Raw genomic sequence first — 18165 nt, 5'->3', positions numbered from 1 at the left:
AATAAGCTTCTCATGTGATCGGGACTCTATGTATGTAGGTCCAAATTATTTTCTCAAGTGTAGTAAATTTAGCTTCTGCTTTAAAAGGACTTTGGAAAACTTAAGACAGACTGGAAATGGCAACCCATTTTGAAGATCTTCGAATTGTAGAACTATTTATTTCTAGTACTGTATCTTTTATAGCAAATTACCCTCCATAGGCTAATTACTACAATCAGATAAGAAATAGACATATATTTTTAGCCAAATTATTACTCTTTAATATGTGAATGTATACTTAGAGTTACATAAAGGAGTGGATCCTGGTAATGGAAGAAAATACACAATACAATATATTTGTATGAAAATCTTATTACATTGAATCCTTGATTTTTAGGCTAGTTGAAAAATATATATGCAGGTGGAAAACGAATATTTGTGGAAATTATTTGGTAACGCCGCTTGAAACGAAATAAAAATTGACTATTTTTATGGGTTGCAAGATTTTCTTAACCAGTAGAATATAAAGACTTTTTGCATGCCAAATGACTTCCCAAAGCAATTAATTTTTAATATAAAAAAAGCCCAACAAGCGCCCTGCACATCTGCTCTTTAAAGCTAAAGACAATTCTCAGCGCTAGATCTGTATGTCAATCCTTCCTGCTTTTTTTTAAGAAGTTGCCCAAAATAGAAGCTCCAGGGGAAATTGGGATGTTGCCCCTTCCTCTATCAGACAATAGACACCCCGTGGTATGGGCGCTGGACCACTAAAGGAAGCAGGAAAAGATGCCCAACCCTTTGACCTCAGGAGGATCCTCTGAAGATGTGAGTCCCTCCCGAGCCACAAAACACGATGCTGTTCCCGAATCCCCGAATCCCGGCTTTTCCTTCCCCATTTGTACTTTTGTTGGTCATGCCAAACGTGAAATATTCATTACCCTGTCAGTAGAGTGATTCACGTTCTTGTAAATCACTCACACACCTCTAAAATAGCTGAAGGCGTATGGGGGCTTAGTTCATTATTTTGGCTACTTTTCTATGTTTATATTTGGTAATTTATGTGCCTTGTAACGTCCTAGAAAAATCATTTTATAGGATTATTTCACTGACTGTATAAATTTGAGCAGAACTCAGTTGTTTCATTAAAAATGAAATAAATTTTTTTAAATACTCATCCATTTTGGAAGGCTTATTTATTATTTGTAATCTGTGTTCCTGCACTTCGCTACTACTGACTGGATGCCTATAATATCCAATACTGCTGCTAACCTAATAATGCGGTACACAGTGAATGGGATAAGCATTCACTTACTACAGGTAGTAAGTAGATTATATTGAAAATTAATTCTCCTTTGCAGGGAAAGAAAATACCAAGAGCATTCTTGAAATAATATTTAAGTACCAAGTGGTATTTTTCCATATTTTTTGAAGTTTAATTTCAAAATACATCCTTTTGATCTGTTCCTGTGGTCTTCAAATTAACCGCAGAGGATCTGCTGGCCGGGCAGGATCAAGACCTTCTTCTTTCATGTTCTGTGCCGTATTAAACTCAGCACATTGTGTTGTATTTCTGTGGAACCCTTTTACCTCGCCATCTAAAAACTTTTGCTTAATAAAGACACGTCACAATTGCTTGGTTGCACCATACTCAGGTACACATTCAAACGTGTTTTGGGAAAGAAAAATGGCAGCCTTTTATTGTTATTTTAGAGGTGTTTTCTAGGCGGATAAAACATAAGCAGGAAATCATTTGAAAAGCCATAGGAAGACCCAGTTCTCAAAGAAGCAACATATGTAGGTCTTATGGGAGCATAAAACAGACCATAAGCAACGCTGTTCTTAAAAATGCAGCACAGCTGAAAACAAAACACCTTCTTAATATATGAACAGAGAGATCTGGTTTTAAATGAACAGAGGAAAAAGAAAATAGAAACAACTTGTGAACGTGTCGGATGTTTATTTTGAAATAACAGTCACTCTTTTAAACAAAAATTCTTGTATTTCCCTCATCCAAGATAAAGTTTGCACTACTATTATGTTTTTTCTTTAAAATATTTGAAGGCATTTACACGTTAATAAATTCAGAGCAGATAATTATAAAAAGAGTGTTGTAAGGTTTATTTTAATATTAAACTTCAACAAGTGAGCCTGTTAAATCCAAACCAAGATTTTAAATTAAACATGAATTGCTTTATGTGCTTGGACTGTAACTATCAAAATGGTATTTTTTTCATTCAGGGTGCTCAAGCATCTTAAAAAAAAAAATCAGATTAAACCATTTCATGGCTTGAAACTTCAACTTAGTTGCAGAAAGGGAGACCTATAAAGGACCTTTTACAGCATTGCCACTACCACCTAATCTGTGTAAAAAGATGCAGGTGGGACTCAGTGCATTTGATGCACCTGGTGTGGGTGTGGATTGCAGAGGAGGAAATTAAAGCATCAATAAAGCAAATTAAAAAAATGTGGTAGGCTGGTGAGCTTTGGAGGAAGGGGCTAGCAACTTCTTATTTAGAAGGTAAGTGTTACTAATGATATAAATGGTATTTTCTTAGCATGCTAGGTCCTACAGCAGCGTAGGACTTGGGGAATTTATTGTGACTTGGACTGCTCAGACGAATTAGGAGCCTAAGGCTTATTTTAAAAAGCTGAGGAGCAGGATTCTGGAGGTTTTTGTGCCACGGTGTATGATGTGATGATACTGAGTGTGATTTTCAGGGGGCTGAGCTGGATAGCAGGTTACCAAGAGGGGAGACCTGCAGCTCTCATCCCCCCCAGGTGAAGGAGGGGAGGCTGTGCTGAGACTGGGAAATAGTTTCTTTTTAAAAGGTGATGAGATGATGAAATGCTGAACTAGCAATGGAAGGCGACTGTAAGGAAGAGTGCTGTGCAGTGATTTTTGCTTATTCTATCACTGCATAACTCAGCTGAACGTGAGTGTTGAGGAGGCTGAAAATTCTAAAGAGTTGAACTGTTATGAGCTGCAGTGAAGCCTTCTCAAAGTCCTCATTGGGTTGTAGAATAAACCCCATGGGAGCTCCTGCTGGCTGTGAATCAGTAACTGTGCTAAAACTCAAGATGGCAAAATTATGTGAGATTACTTTTAAAAACTACTATTATTGTATGATGTCAAATAAGCATTGCCATGCTGGAAGCAATGAAGAACTAGTTTGGAAACGTAACTGTAACATCTGTTAATGCTCATTACCGGGAGGTACCTTCTGTCACTTCCTTGTTCGTGTATTAACTGGAGATTTTCTTCCAAGCAGGATTATTTACATAACTGATTAAGATTTTTTATTATCTTTATTACAGTGACAATTGCTCCTTCCTTTGCGTTACCACTTTTTTCCGAACAGCATTTTAGAGGCAATTTATAAAACCTATGGAAACTAGTTCAAGGGCTGTCAGTGGGGATGGGTTAAACAAGGAGGTGTCAGTATATGTGTGGGAAGGTTTAGCAAGTTTCTTGTAACTTTAAGATGCAACACTGAATTAATTACATGCGTCCATTCTGGAGCAGGGAAATGAGCTGTTTGTGGCACTACAGTGTCACAGAAGCGTTTGCTAGAGACGTTTCCGAGGGTTTGGTTCTTTCGGGGCTTAGGTTTTATGCTGCTTTGTTAGTGCCGATAGGCAGTCCCGGACCGGGAGGCGGTGAAGTGGGGTTTTTTTGGCTTTGTGTCTCCTACTTTCTTAGCCTGTGGTATGTTAGGAATCTAACGCAAGGTGGAACAGACACGTGGGATCATGTGAACATTTATGGGGCTGGAGAGGTTTTTCCATCCCAGTCCAATGCTGGCACCGCTTGTGCCTAATGAGCTGTGTCCCTACTATTTTGTCTGTCACCTGCCAAGTCCACACGTTGAAGTCATCTCGTTTCCTAAGGGCCTGCAGTGGCGTGACCTACCCCCATGGAGACGCAGCTTCTGTGTCCTCCCAAACCTCGGGGGTTCCGCCCTCAACACTGTCTCCCTGGCATCATCTTGGGTATTTTCATAACACACAGTAGCAGGTGGTTTCATTTTCTATTACTCCAGCAAAGGTGATGCTGTCGCAGTCACCAGGAGTCTGCACTTTCGGTTCAGCTTACAAACGCTTGTCTTTGCCGCAAGTATTTTGAGTGATCTGCAAGAAACTGAAAATGCTTTCAGAAGGTGAAGAGAAGAATAATGATGGTACTGGTGTGAAGTAAACAAAACATCCACTGCCCAGATAATAGATACAAGTGGGTGTATTTTAACCACCTCTAAGGTGAAGTAAACACCTAGGATTAGGGAAAATAAAGGCGAAATTCCTATTGTGTTTCATATTTACTCAGCGTGGTGCTAAGTGGCAAGAAAGAGGGGAGGTGTCTATTTCTACAGGTACAGAGCAGCTCTGATCCACATACCTCTCAGCCTTACCATTTAGCAGTACACTTAGGTAGCCATCAGTTGTGTACTGCTGGGTTTGTTTTTAATCTGAACTGAAACTGATGTTAGCAAGAAGCTTAAATCAGCATGTTAGTTTTATTTACCCAAATCATTTCCCTGAGTCAGTTCAGAGTGGCCATTCAAACAGTTAGATGGGTATGGTGTAGAAACCTCTTTATCAATTAGCTATTGTAATATAGAGCTACATACCCCAAATCCTCTGTGTTTCTTAGTTGTAGGAATAACGTTGACATTCAAAACAAGGACTCTTAAGAAGCACAGACATATCTGGCTTTTACTTAAAGGATGGAGAGAGAGCAGTATTTTCTTCCATACTAATCCTAAAGTGCAAGAATTGCCTCTTGAATACAAGGTCTACTCAGTCTGAGGTGATTCAGACCTTTCCTCCCACCTTTGAGAAAAGCTGCCAAGAGGCTGATGGTTATTTCCTCCCAATATAGTTTTTGGGGAGCAGCATGATGGAGAGTGAAAAGAATGGATTAACTTTGAAATATCCCAAGTGACCAAGTGTCTTTGTCAGACACCCACTGTGTCAGATGTTGGATTGAAATTCACGTTTCAAATGAATGTTTAGTATATTTTATTATATTTCAATGCATTTTCATTAGACTTAAAATTCACTATGACCAGCTAATACACTGAAGAGAGCAATTGCCAGCAATCAAAGGAAAGTGAAGGACACGGCCTTTTAGCTCAAACACCTTTATATTAAAATTGAAAAGTCTCCCTTCTCAACTCAATTCCAGGCTAAGCCAGGAAGCTCATGGTGTCAGGTCTGTGCTCCTAAGACAGCGTGAAACACTATCTGGGGAGGTAAAAGAAGAAATATTTAGTTTAAAAAAAGCCTTTATAGCCTAAAGTAGGTCAAAAATGGGGCCAGTAACACACTGAGGCCAAGCAAAATGCTCTCTGGCTAAATTCTCAGTCTTGATCATGCTGCAACAAATCTCCCTCATCTATCAAGGCAGCAGCTCAAGGCCACTAGTTTGAAAATCTAGTTGTAACATCACAGTTTAGGTAGCTCGAAATAATCAAAGGCAGCTTCACATTGCAGAGAAGGATTACAGACATTGCTGGTACAGATTAAAAGTCACAGAGCGTTGGGTATTTGGCAAATATTACTGCACTGTGACAAACCCACCTAGATACTACAGAAAATTTAGGAAATGGATAATCTAAGAGATGATGTAATAAGTCTTCTGCATTTTTCCAAAATCCTCAGAAGTGCAGCATTGCCCTCTTGTGGTAATAAAGGAAAACAATGACAGTATTTTTAATTTAACTTCCAGTGTTCATTATAAATACTTACAGAATCAGAAATTCACATCAGAAAATGAGAACAATTATTAGACTCGTAACAAAACAGCTTTCTTGCTATGCAAGTATACAGCGTTTATAAAGGTTTCTATCTTTTTCAACTAGAGCGACAAAATGCCTCCATTTTCAAGGGCCCACCGTGAACCTGCTTTCTTTTCTGAAAAAGGCACTAAATCCCTAAGCAGCTCAGAAGTCATTAGGAAACTGAACAGAAATGCTGTCACCCGCATATTCAAATATATCTATTTATGAACAGCTTTCTACGTAAGGACTTAGGGAAAATTTGAATTGTAGAGCTTGAAATAAGCATCGAAAACACCACGTGGGCACCTGAGCTGTGCCTAAGCCAGTCACACACAGACATATATATACATACATTAACTGACCAGACAACATACTTGTATGGACTGACTACAGGTAAGGAGATCACTTCCATGTAAGAAAACCCATCTCCCCACCTCTGACAGGCAAGCACTAAAAACATGCACATAAAACAAACAAATTTGGCCAAAACTTAGTGTTCAGAGTTAGTTCTTAAGTTTCTTATTGGATGTTTCCACATCTGTCCTCCCACGATGGCAAAGTACTGCTGGGTCTTCATATGCAAACAGCAAAAGCCACATGATGGGTAAGTGCCGCTCTGCTGCAGAAACTGGCAAGTTATTGGCAGTAAACATCAGTCTTCTCTCCGTAAGTTGTATTTCTTTATCCAACCTGCCACTAAAGACAAAAACAACAAAATGCGCCACAGGTTTGTATGAAGATAAGGGAAATAAAATAAACAAAAACCCATTTAAAAAAATCACAAGGCTGTCTAAAGACAATAAACTCCCTATTACAGTGAAAGTGAGAAACATGCAGCCCACCAGCAGCTTCTTACACAAACTCCCACTCCTGAGTCATTTATAGCAGTACGGGAAAGAGGTAAAGGCTTAGGAGGCCTGTGTTTCAATAAGCAGATGCATTTATTGCCTTGGAGAGATTCTAACTCTTCATTACATCTCTGTCTGGCTTCCTGAGACAAAGTTTATACTAGAAAAGTGGCAGTAGTAGCAGTAAAGTCATCAGTTTCTATGCTGTCGCTATGTTTTTTTTGTAAAAAGGTATAGGTATGTGAAACCCAAAGCCATTCCCATACTTAGATCAAACATCTTCTATAAACTCTGAGGGAAAGGAGACAATCTCAACTGGTACTGAAAAGGGATGCTGAGTACAGGTCACCTCGGTGAGGAGGTGCCCAGAGCTGACTACTGTAAAACTGATGTGTTGTTAGTGTAGAAACTGGGGAAGAAGAGGAGGGGAAAAAAGAAAAATAAGCTCTCTGTCATCCTTGCTGCCTTTGTGCCCTAGAAATGAAATCTCATTGAGAACACTGTGATAATGACACATACTTCCACTTCTATTCCATTTCCCTTCCTCTTGCCTTTTCCTCAAGTTATTCCCTCTTGTAGACAACAAAACAGGATTTTCTCAGTGAATATAAGGACAGCTGCATTATGTTTCTTTTTTGAACTTACTCTTAGTCCTCCTTCTCCTCCAGAACCCGAAGCTGCCATTCTTTTTTCTATTTCTTCCTGTTTCTTTTTCTTTTGCTCTACAGAGTAAACATTCTTAATCCCTCGAGAAGAAGCCTGGGAGAAAACACATTTGGGTAAGACCACTTAGCTCTTCTTCTGGATAGAAACCAAACTGCAAGTCTTGGCCACAGCATTTTGGGAACTCTGGTTTGCATGAAAAGAATGAAACATCAAGTAATGCTATTATTACATAAACCCAGACCTTTCAGGATGCTTCTTCATATTGTGAGCTATTGGTATGCGAAGGTGGTTTTGTTTAATATTGTTATTACATCCAGGTCAACATATTTAATGCCATTACATGTACCTGGTTTGCATCCTAAGATGCAAAACCAGAACTTCCCTTCCCAAAAGTCCCATAAGTTTTTAGTCTGTGGTTTGTTTTTTTTCCATAGTCAGGGCCTATTCTCACCCTTCCTAACAGAATTAACTGGGAAGAGACAATGTGGACAGACAGAACTTCCAAGAACTTTAGCTGTTTCATCATCCGTTCGCTTCTTCCATCTCTTTTATCAAAAAAGGCTCCCTAGAGAATAGGATCTAGATGACGGAAATCGGAATGACAGCTTCTATTCTACCACTCAATAAGCGGGTAGAGAAAGTCACAAGCTCTGCGTAGTTACTAGAGAAATCGATGGGAACTCTACATGTGGGGGAGAAAAAAGGTGGTGCTATTATAGTAGTGCTAGCCCAGGCTGTGAGAAATCCAACTTCTAAATTGTGATCTGCGAGAAATAACCTGTGTGACAGTCTACCCTTCAGCTTCACAGGACGTGTGGAGAGCAGCAGGACACAGATGCGAAATGTGGTCAACTGCCTGCAGCACATCCTCATGGTGAGTCTGATGAGGGCCTGGACTAGATGGTAGGAACACCTGAACTACAAACAGTTAACGCTGTGAACCTAGAAAGAAAATGTTTTACAAACTGATTCTTAGCAAGTTTAGGGTTCTGATGCTACAGCATAAGCTATGCACACGATGTGAAAACCTACCAAATGAAATCAGCAATGCTCTCACCTGAAATTCAAAGCCTTGGTAACAAGCGCTATTCTCAACAGGCTACTATGGCAAATCTGACCAACAAATACTAACTTGCTCAGAGCCTGTGATTTCTCGCTTTTCGACAAGTGGCCTTCCAGGTGAGTTAGGTACCCAGACTCTCTCTACAGCACCCCAAAAGGAAGAACAACTCACACCATTTCAGGCTGAATAACGAACGGTTCAGAAGCACGTACAGGAAAACACTACACAGGGAAGAAGATGTGATCTACTCCCTTATCCCTCACAAGGGGGAAATCTAATTAGACTACCTGCAAGACATCTCTGTTGCTCAACATTCAGAGGCTAAAACACTCTCATAGTCCTGAAAAATCTGGTAGATGTTTTAGCTCTTTCGCTTTTAAGAAAACAAAAAGTACCATAGAATGATAGTTACGTTTTTCTTTAGCAGCTGAACGGTTACCATGCAACTCCAGAGCCAACTATAAGTTGTTTTGTTCCTCCTTCCTCCTAGGGAAGCTTTTTATCAACTTAAGAGCTATAGGGGGATGTCCCCATTTCATACACTTCTCAAAAGTGTATTTCCTACAGGTTTGCTTAAAAGCCCTTTGAGATTTCATGACACATGGATTGCTTTTAGCATGTAGTCTGACACAGATAGTTTTTAAAGAGGGACTCTGAAGCACCACTCAGCTGTTGCTCTAATTATTCACCAAACTCCCTTAAAACCAGATCAATATGGTCCTCGTCTATAACGGTCGATTTTTAATTCAATACATAATGTCACTAGCACTCATACAAACAACACGTTCCTCTTTCCTCATAGTTCAGCTGTGATCTCTAGTCACATTTTTGATTTATTGCAGATTTTGTATAGTGTATGTTATAAGCCTTTTTTTTTTTAAAAGAACAGAATAAATAGGCTTCCTAGTTCTACCCTCTGCTAGAATATTTGCACCCTATCTCTTCTAAATTTAAGGATACTGAAGTAGTTAAAGATTAGCAACCTTAAAAAGACAGAATAAGTTAATACTTCTTCTTTGCTGGAATTCGAGCTGAGAAATGAGCTCAATTGTTGCCAAGTTGATAAACTCAACATGCAAGTGCCCACCACCTGCATTTGCAAGAGAAATAAAAGTGCAGAATCACTAGAAATTACCGCCACAGCTGTTTGACAAATCCAGTTTGGAATATTTTTCAATCTTTCATATTCAAGTTTTATAGCGGGGAAAAAAATAATGTTGAACTTGGTATTCAGTTCTTAGTTTATTTTCTAACTACTGCAAAACTTCTCCCATTTAAACAAGCTCCGTTATCTTGCAATGGTCTCTGGGCACTTACCTAGCGGTGAAACGCTACTGCAAATACATATTAAAATAGGACAAAGGTAAAACATTAATAATATTATGAAAATATTTAATGGCGATTCTCACAATCCAACCATGGTATCTAGTGTTCCTCCAGAAGCCTGAGCTATTTTCCCCACAAACCAGTTACCAAAATGCATTTTGAATAAATGGCATTTTATCAGACATTACCTCCATCTGCCTCTTTTCAGCAGCTTCTGCTAGTTGTCTTCTTTTTATTTCCTAAATAAAACGTGAAAGACAGTGAAATTCTATCCCAGTACAGTCTGTACATTCTTTTGAAAGTCTTAACTTCTAAATATGACTCAAATCTGCAAAGCAAACTGCCACAAAATGCCAACCGTAAGTCATTTAGCATCATCTTTCTCCTCCCCAGTTGCCAGTCTGCAAGAACAAAGTGGTTTTAATGACTAATGTGCTGGAGGAGCAGCTGCTGACATATCTACAGTCAAACCCCACCAGAACTCTGTATTCAGCTGCCTGCATGACGCCTTCACTCCAAAAAATTCAGATTGGAATGAGAAGGCACATGGTGTAAATGCCTTTTTGGAGTAAAAGGAAAGTAAGTCAAGCAACTTGACTGTTTGCTTTCTGTCCCCATGCTACGGTTCCTGCAGAAATACGTGCTTGGTTACGTGGCACCACGGTGTCACATCGCGCTGTAGTTGCTTGTTCTTTGGAAAATAATGGATATTTTGCAGTTGGCTCTTTCAAGTCAAGCACTGACTGTGTATGTTTGTGGTTTAAAGCCAAGGACTAAAATTATCACGAGACTATGTACAGTACCTGTTGTGTGGGGTGGTGGTGTTTTTTTTTGGTTGGTTGGTTTTGGTTTTATACACACACACATATATATATATTTCAACAGAGTAATTTCTGGAGACCAGTACTCATAAATAATTAGCAAGATGCTTCAACCATGAATATCCCTTGACATAATCAAACCCTTAGTAACCTTGGTCCCCAACAAACCTGGTAAACCGAAATTCTTAGAGCCATCTAAATGTTACTGCGGAGAAAAATGGCTGAAGAAGGGCTGAGCTGAGCAATACATGAAAAATACTATTCTGCGACAATCTTTTTAAACATGTCTTACATATAATGGAACTCCCTAAAAATCAATTGTGATACTTTTCAATCACAGTGGTTAATGTTGGCAAGATTTGTTCATTAGGCCCCTGCTGTCCTTTTCTGCAGGCTTACGGCATATTTACATTAGTCAAATATTTATCATGATTCTTTAGGTATATTTAAAGTTCCTTTTTCTGTGTTCAAAGGGCAGCAAAGAAAATAATGTGACAGATATTTCCATTCCTCAACAAACCCCTCAGGTGAGGGCTACCAACACACAGAGATGGGTTCTGACCTATGCAGGAGAAATTGCACAGAATCCCAGAATGTCAGGGGTTGGAAGGGACCTGGAAAGCTCATCCAGTGCAATCCCCCCATGGAGCAGGAACACCCAGATGAGGTTACACAGGAAGGTGTCCAGGTGGGTTTGAATGTCTGCACAGAAGGAGACTCCACAACCTCCCTGGGCAGCCTGGGCCAGTGTCTGTCACACTCACTGAGAAGAAGTTTTTTCTCCTATTTAAGTGGAACCTTTTGTGTTTCAGTTTGAAGCCATTACCCCTTGTCTTATCATTGGTTGTCACTGAGAAGAGCCTGGCTCCGTCCTCCTGACACTCACCCTTTAGATATTTGTAAATTTCACCCTGTGAAGGTGAGGTAAAAGTGAACATAACTGTGCACTGGAGAGAAAAGCAGTTTCCCTGTTTCTGGTTAAAATGAGGGGCACCTTGGCCTCGATTATGTCACAAACCCTCCACACAGGTGCCAAGGAAAGGGCTGGGCCAGAACACAGGAGGGTACGCGGTGCCAGGCCCCGGGCCGGGGGGAGCCCCGGCAGTTCCCCCTCCGGGGCCTGGGCCGAGTCTCCCCCGCAGCCGCTCCCGTGAGGCCCCGCACCGAGCGCGGTCGCGGAGCCCCGGCCCCACGTTAAGGAAGCCGGCCCGTCCCCCCCCACCCCGCCCCGGCGCCGCTGGGCGTCACCGCCCGCTCACAAACAACCGGGCGGAAGAAGGGAAGAGAGCGAAGCCGCCCCGGGGCCGCCGCGGGCCCGCACTCACCGGGTCGGGCGTCTCCACCACGTCCTTGACGGCGCCCCCCATGCAGGGCAGGCACAGCCCCATGGCGGCCCCGGGCCGGCGGCCGTTGGAGGACGGCGGCTGGGGAAGCAGCGGCGGCCCCGCCCGCGGCCCCACGCTCCGGCAGGGCCCGCCCCGTCATGGGGCCGGGCGCGGCGCCCCGGGCTGCCGGGGGCGGGCATGGCCGGGCCGGAGAGGCCGGCGGGGTACGGGGGGCGGCTCCGGCGGGCCCGCGCTACTTCCCCCGCCTCGGGAATTAAACTAAATCAAATCGATTCTGTTCGGACAAAAGGGACAACGATCTAATTAACGTCAGGCTCGCCCCGGTAAACATGATACGGGGATTCAGAGCCCGCTGGAAGTTGTTTCAACGATTCCCCGGCCCGGTGCTGCCGCCCGGCGGCGGGGAGAGCGCCCGGGAGCGCTGAGCGCTGGGGACGGAGCTGCTGGAGGGTCCAGCGCAGGGCGACGAAGATGCTGCAGTGGAGCATCTCCCGGGGAGCTGCGGCTCTTGAGCTTGGAGGAGAGAAGACTGAGGGGTGCCCTTATTAGTGTTTATCAATATGTAAAGAGTGAGTGTCAGGAGGATGGAGCCAGGCTCTGCTCGGTGACAACCAAGGATAGGACAAGGAGCAATGGGTGCAAACTGGAACACAAAAGGTTCCACTTAAATTTGAGAAGAAACTTCTTCTCAGTGAGGGTGACAGACACTGGAACAGGCTGCCCAGGGGGGTTGTGGAGTCTCCTTCTCTGCAGACATTCAAACCCACCTGCACATGATCCTGTGTAACCTCATCTGGATGTTCCTGCTCCATGGGGGAATTGCACTGGATGAACTTTCCAGGTCCCTTCCCATCCTTGACACTCTGTGATTCTGTGTGATACTGGGTATACTGGTGTCATGCCAGGTCTCACCTGCCGCCTTTGAAACTCTGACAGAACTGTGCTGGCGTCTCAAAAGGTTTTGATGAATGTGGAGAGAAGCTGCCAAATTAATGTATACTGTGATTAAGTTATAAAAGATGTACCCATCATTAAACAATTGACATGAGATAAATGCTTTCTGGCCACCTGCAAAACGAGGGGATGTTTTTCAATTTTAGATCCTTCTGCATGACAAGAGGGAGACAGAAGATTAAGTGATACATTGTTTAGAAGTAGAATGCTTAGTTTATATTTAACTAATAATTAATAGGTGTATTGTAAGTAAGAAACTGAACAGTTATAATTAACATAATAAAATATTTCTTAGTATAGATGTATGTCAAAGTTTTCAAAAATTGTAATATATATGTAATAATTATGTGAATGTAAGCAATGCAAGAGCATCCAATCTTTGGAGCACTTACGGAGGATGATCCCCAGCACTGATAAAATAAAGAATGCCACTTAACAGTGTAATTGACTCTGCTATTAAGTTTATTTCTCCATTTCACTGGTGAAAGCTGGTGCTGATTTGCCTGTTGTCAAACCCTGGTCTGCTCTGCACTGGTGTGGCCTTTGTCTCTTTGGTGACTGATGACAGAACCCAAGGGAATGACAGGAAGATGTGCCAGGGTATGGTCAGGTTGGGCATTAGGAAAAGGTTCTTCACCCAGAGGGTGTTGAACAGGCTCCCCAGAGAGGTGTCCTGGCCCCAAGCCTGACAGTGTTCAAGAAGAGACTGGACAACGTGCTCAGACACATGGTGTGAACTGTGGGGTTGTCACATGCAGGGACAGGAGTTGGACTCAATGATCCTTGTGCGTCCCTTCCAACTCAGGACATTCTATGAGTTTCTTCTTTCCTATTACCCCATTGCAAAGCTGCACAAGCTGGGCTGTCTCAAAGAATAATTCATGTAGTCATTTCAAATGTGATGGGCTGCAAGACAGTAATTTTTCGTATATTTTGCTGAATCAGCTTAGATTTACTCTAAAAATTACATTATTGCACTCACTTCAGTTGGGTTCTTTTCCTTTTTAAAAATCCTATTTCAAAATTTGAAAACAAAGCTGTTTATTTTCCATTTAGAAGAAACAGTTCTTACTGTAGAAGGTGACTTGAGGATACAGATCTAATAAATAGAAGAGGAAGCTTAGTCTACTTCTGTTTCACACCTGCTGAGCAGTGGAACCGCTTGGGACACAAGGCATTGATCCAATATGTGCTCAAGACTTTCAGGATTCACACTTGTTAAAATTTGTGTTTCACAGATGTGTTTTAAACTGATTCCTGACCATCTGTGGGTCCCTTCCAACTCAGGACATTCTATGATTCTGTCAGTGTTCTCACGCAGCCTTGGCCTGCAGCCACCTCACCAGTCAGCACCAAAGGCCCCTCCGTGTGCTGCTTTTTCCCCAAGAACAACCAACTCAGCAGGTCAGGGTGGATTCTGAGCAGTGCAGGGCTGGGTGGGTTCGGCAGGGACCTGTGCAGCCCTTTCCTTGTGTGAGGTGACATGTGCATCTGTGTCACCCAGCAGCTTTTGGCCTTTTTGACTTGTATGCGTAGCGGAGGGAAATATAATTCATATTTTTTGCTAATAATTTCTGTTCATCCTGAGATGTATGTGACTTTTCTTCCTATTTTAATATCTTCTAAATGAGAAAACTACTGGTTTTAAATGGATTGATGCTTTATTTGATGTTCAGTCTTTTGTCCTCTCTGAAATGGTTTGCTGTTGCTTATGGCCAGGAGCTGCCATGCAAGATTTTCTGTCCTTGCAGGCCTACATTGGTTTTCTTGGTTTAGTGATACCAAGTTTTCCAAAAGTCTGTTTTCTGGCTGTTCTAGTATTTCTTTTTCTTAATTTTTTTGCCACCTTGTCTCCTAGCTATTTATAGTTAACTTCAGCATCACCCTGTTCAACAACATTTCCTGAATTTGGGTGTCAGTTTGTACATCCATCCCCAAGGACGATGTGGAGAGTGTAATTTGTATTCTTCATAAACAGTGCAACATCTACCCAGCTTCTTTCCCACCTCCGTGATTTTGAACATGGTGTATCTTTTTGCACCAACGTTCTGGTCCTGCAATTTATTCCACAACCCCATGATGTCCTACATTATTGTAAAGTACTGATTTAAGTTGTGTTTGTTTCTTGCAGCTATAATTAGCCATCAGAGAGCGTTACTGCTTTGCTGAACTGAGGACACAAGTCACAACGTGGTCCTGAGCTTTCTGAACTGAATAACGAAAGTCTGGCTGCCATCAGGTTCCTCGAAGAGGGAGCAGAAGGAGGCTCAGCTGCCGCCCGTCACTGAATAGCGAGGCTGAGATTGTCTGCAGGAGCCCACAAAAGCTCTGAGAGCAGCTGAGCTGTGTTGTGTTGGCCTGGGAACTGCAGCAGAGTGTAGTGTAATATCTGCTTTGAATTGAAAGCATTTATTTTTTTTAAATTTTAGTTATGTGAGTTAAGTGCTTAGTGTTTGTTAAGCTTCAGGTTAGAGCTGAGGAGTCCTTGGCTGGTTGTGACGCTTGCTTGATCCATCAGCTGAGGGTCTCTGAGTGCAGCTAAAAGACACTTTTCTGCATCTAAAAGGTTTAGAGGAAGATTTGTACATTTGGGCAGAATTGTGCATGGAGAAAGTGCAGCTTTCTAGCAGTAAGAAGTGGTAAAACACAACTGAAAAGGTGAGTAGTTCAAGCAAACCTTCAGTTCTTTGCAAGAGCCTTCATAAGGCAGTCAGGAAGTTGTTTAATGAGAAGTAGTAGGAAATATGGTAACTTTTTGTTCTGTAGAAGAGGGCTTATAGATTATCACTGAGGGTTTTCAAGGCTTGTGCTTTTACAGTTGAAGTTTTAGAGAGAACCTTTCAATAAAGTCACTTAGTTTGAGGTTGTTTAGTAACTGGGGCTTCCTGGAATAAGCTTAAAGAAATTCTGCATCCATGTAGTTTGAAATGAAATTGACAGGCTCTGTGCGTGAAGATACATTGATAACCAGTGATAGCTTGAAAATTGGATACAAATTCACCTTTTGGGGGTAATTTGGGCTCTATGTGAGTGAGAAGCAAGCCCTGCTGTATTCCGGGAGCCGGGTGAGGACTGATAAAGTTCTCTCTGGCCTGGAGCAGCTGATTCTCCAGGGGGTGTGTGATAGCACCAGTGAAACAGATCTGCCCTGTGGTTTTTGGCTGAATTAATCTGTGTTGCCCTGGGAAGCTTATCTGAAACATGCAGTGACAGTTGAGTGTTTTTCTTAGGAGAGAGTCTCCTAGTCCTTCCCACTCAAGCTCTGCTTTTCTTTCTCCTGGAAACTTCCTCCCTCTGTTGAGTGTGAACAGTGCAGAGCATCCTGCTGTCCGTTGCCTGTAGAAGGGATGAAGCTCATCTTCATCAACACAGCAGCGATCAATTGACAGTGAAGTGTACTCTTAACTATTATGGGTTGCTCTTCAATTATGTGCTTGAGTATTTCTTGATGCTGTGAGATCAGAAATAATGTCTGGTAGCTCAATAGTAATGGATGATTGGAGTTTTTTGGTTGTTAGTTTTAGTGGTTTGGGTTCTTTTTTTGGTCCGTTTCCCCCACTCTGCTAAATAATATTGTAATGGCATAACTTCAGGAAGAAAAAAATTCAAGAGACAACAAAACCCTCCCACCAAAAAACCCCAAACCAACCAAATAAAAACCCCCAAAACAAAGCCAACCAACCAACCAAACCCACACATACGTAACACTGATGTTAATCATAGTAGCACGTTGTGTTTTAAATGGGGCTGCTAGGTTGACCAATTAGTGTTGTTTTTTTTTCTTTTTTATTAATTTGATGAATTGTGTGTAGGGAGTTTTGAGTATCTGCTTTAACAAGAAACACATATTAAAAATGTCGGTGAGTCTTCTGCTGGGTTGTTTTGGCAGCTCATTAGAGAATCTGGTGATTTGTTAATGGTTCGTTTGTAACAGTTTATTTATGGTGGAATTTGTGTAAGAATGGCATTGAATTCTGTCATAGTCTCTAACTCAAAATCCAGCAGGTGGTACTATTGACACAAAAATTTCCTGTGTTTCCCAATGGTATAACCACACCCCCAATTTATTGTTTTGTATTGATATTACAGGCAGTGAGGCTTGGAATAGGAATGAAGATGCTGTATCTGCTACATTTCTGAAGTGCCAGAAAGCTTTTCACAGTAACTGACAGGGGCTGCAGGGCAGGGGAAAGGCAGTTTTTACCCTGCACTCTTGTGTGTACAGAATAATGCAGGTACAAGGGAAATTGTTTCAAAAACCCTGGCCAAGTGACTCACAGGTTGATGATTTTCATTTCCAAGGTGACAGTCTTTACATAGTACTCAGTCTGCCCCATAAATGTTTATTTCAATACCTCTGTCTTACGAAACTCTTCATATCGTTGCACTGCTACAAGAAAAATCTATCGAGTACAAGGTCTGAAAGGGCACAGTGATTCTAGTGTTGAGCTTTGAACAGGGGAACTTAGCAGTAATGAAGGAATCATGTTGTTGTTATTGCACGTAAACCTAGAGAGAGAACTTATTTCTGGGTTTTGCAAGTTACCATGCTCATTTAATTATTTAAAAAGAAACCTTATTGCTCATTGAATTATAGATGGGAATTAACTCTGGAATGTTCAGTTACTTTCAATACCTCTCTTCCAGCTAATAGAAATATTCATTTGAATTTTAAACTTCAGGTAAGTGGCGGCAAGGGTGGCTTTGCCATTGTAACCATGGTTTGGGAATCAGCAGTACTTGGTTTCACCATGGGCGGTTTTTTAAAGCAACAAAGACATGTAGCCCTTTCCAGGAAAGGTGTGGGATGGCTCAGTGCCAGGCTGTCCGCTGGAAAAGTAACTGCAGCACCTGTGGACATTTATATAAGACTTTGCCGCTCTGACATGTTACTCTATAGTCATTAGCCGTCAGTTTAAATATCACTAGGAGAGGACTGGAGCTGATCAATACCAGCACTGTCACTGGTTTCTGCGGGAGCAGGCGCAGCCCTGATGGGTGGTGATGGGCACAGTGTCTGTCAGAGTTGGTTAGCGAAGCCTCCAGCTCTAATGCTCTCCTCAGCAGTTCTGCTAAGTCAGTCCCACTTCAGTTATTTCTCCTCTGGCTTTGTTGCGTGCCACCATTATCTCGGAGGAGTGAATTAAAGGGGAAAATCAATTTCTGGTTGCGGAAGAGTTCTTTTCTCTATAAATGCCATCTGCAATAGAGAGGAACATGCTTAAGAGCCCTCTCAGTTACAGAGCAGCAGGTCAGGCTGGAAGGGAGAATTTCCACCTCTGTCCTGTCCTCTTCCGGGCCATTCAAGTGCTCTATGAAATATCTATAATCCAGACAATAAGTGCTTAGCTGCAAGAAACAAGCAGGCTGTGCTGTGCCTTGGGT

At 42.0% G+C, this 18165-nt stretch overlaps 1 protein-coding gene across 1 annotated transcript; it reads right to left on the bottom strand.

The window, feature by feature from the left end:
* Positions 1-6252: 6252 nt before the first annotated feature.
* SVIP (small VCP interacting protein) lies at positions 6253-12081 on the bottom strand. Its single transcript, XM_080345224.1, is given in 5 exon segments — positions 6253-6452; positions 7250-7363; positions 9848-9898; positions 11806-11935; positions 11937-12081. Coding segments are annotated over 5 exon segments (339 nt in total). The 5' UTR covers positions 11966-12081; the 3' UTR covers positions 6253-6437.
* Positions 12082-18165: the final 6084 nt, after the last annotated feature.

This window comes from Nesoenas mayeri (assembly GCF_963082525.1).
Source record: "Nesoenas mayeri genome assembly, chromosome: 5".
In the NCBI taxonomy this organism is placed as follows: domain Eukaryota; kingdom Metazoa; phylum Chordata; class Aves; order Columbiformes; family Columbidae; genus Nesoenas; species Nesoenas mayeri.
This window is presented reverse-complemented; position numbering and strand designations above follow the sequence as displayed.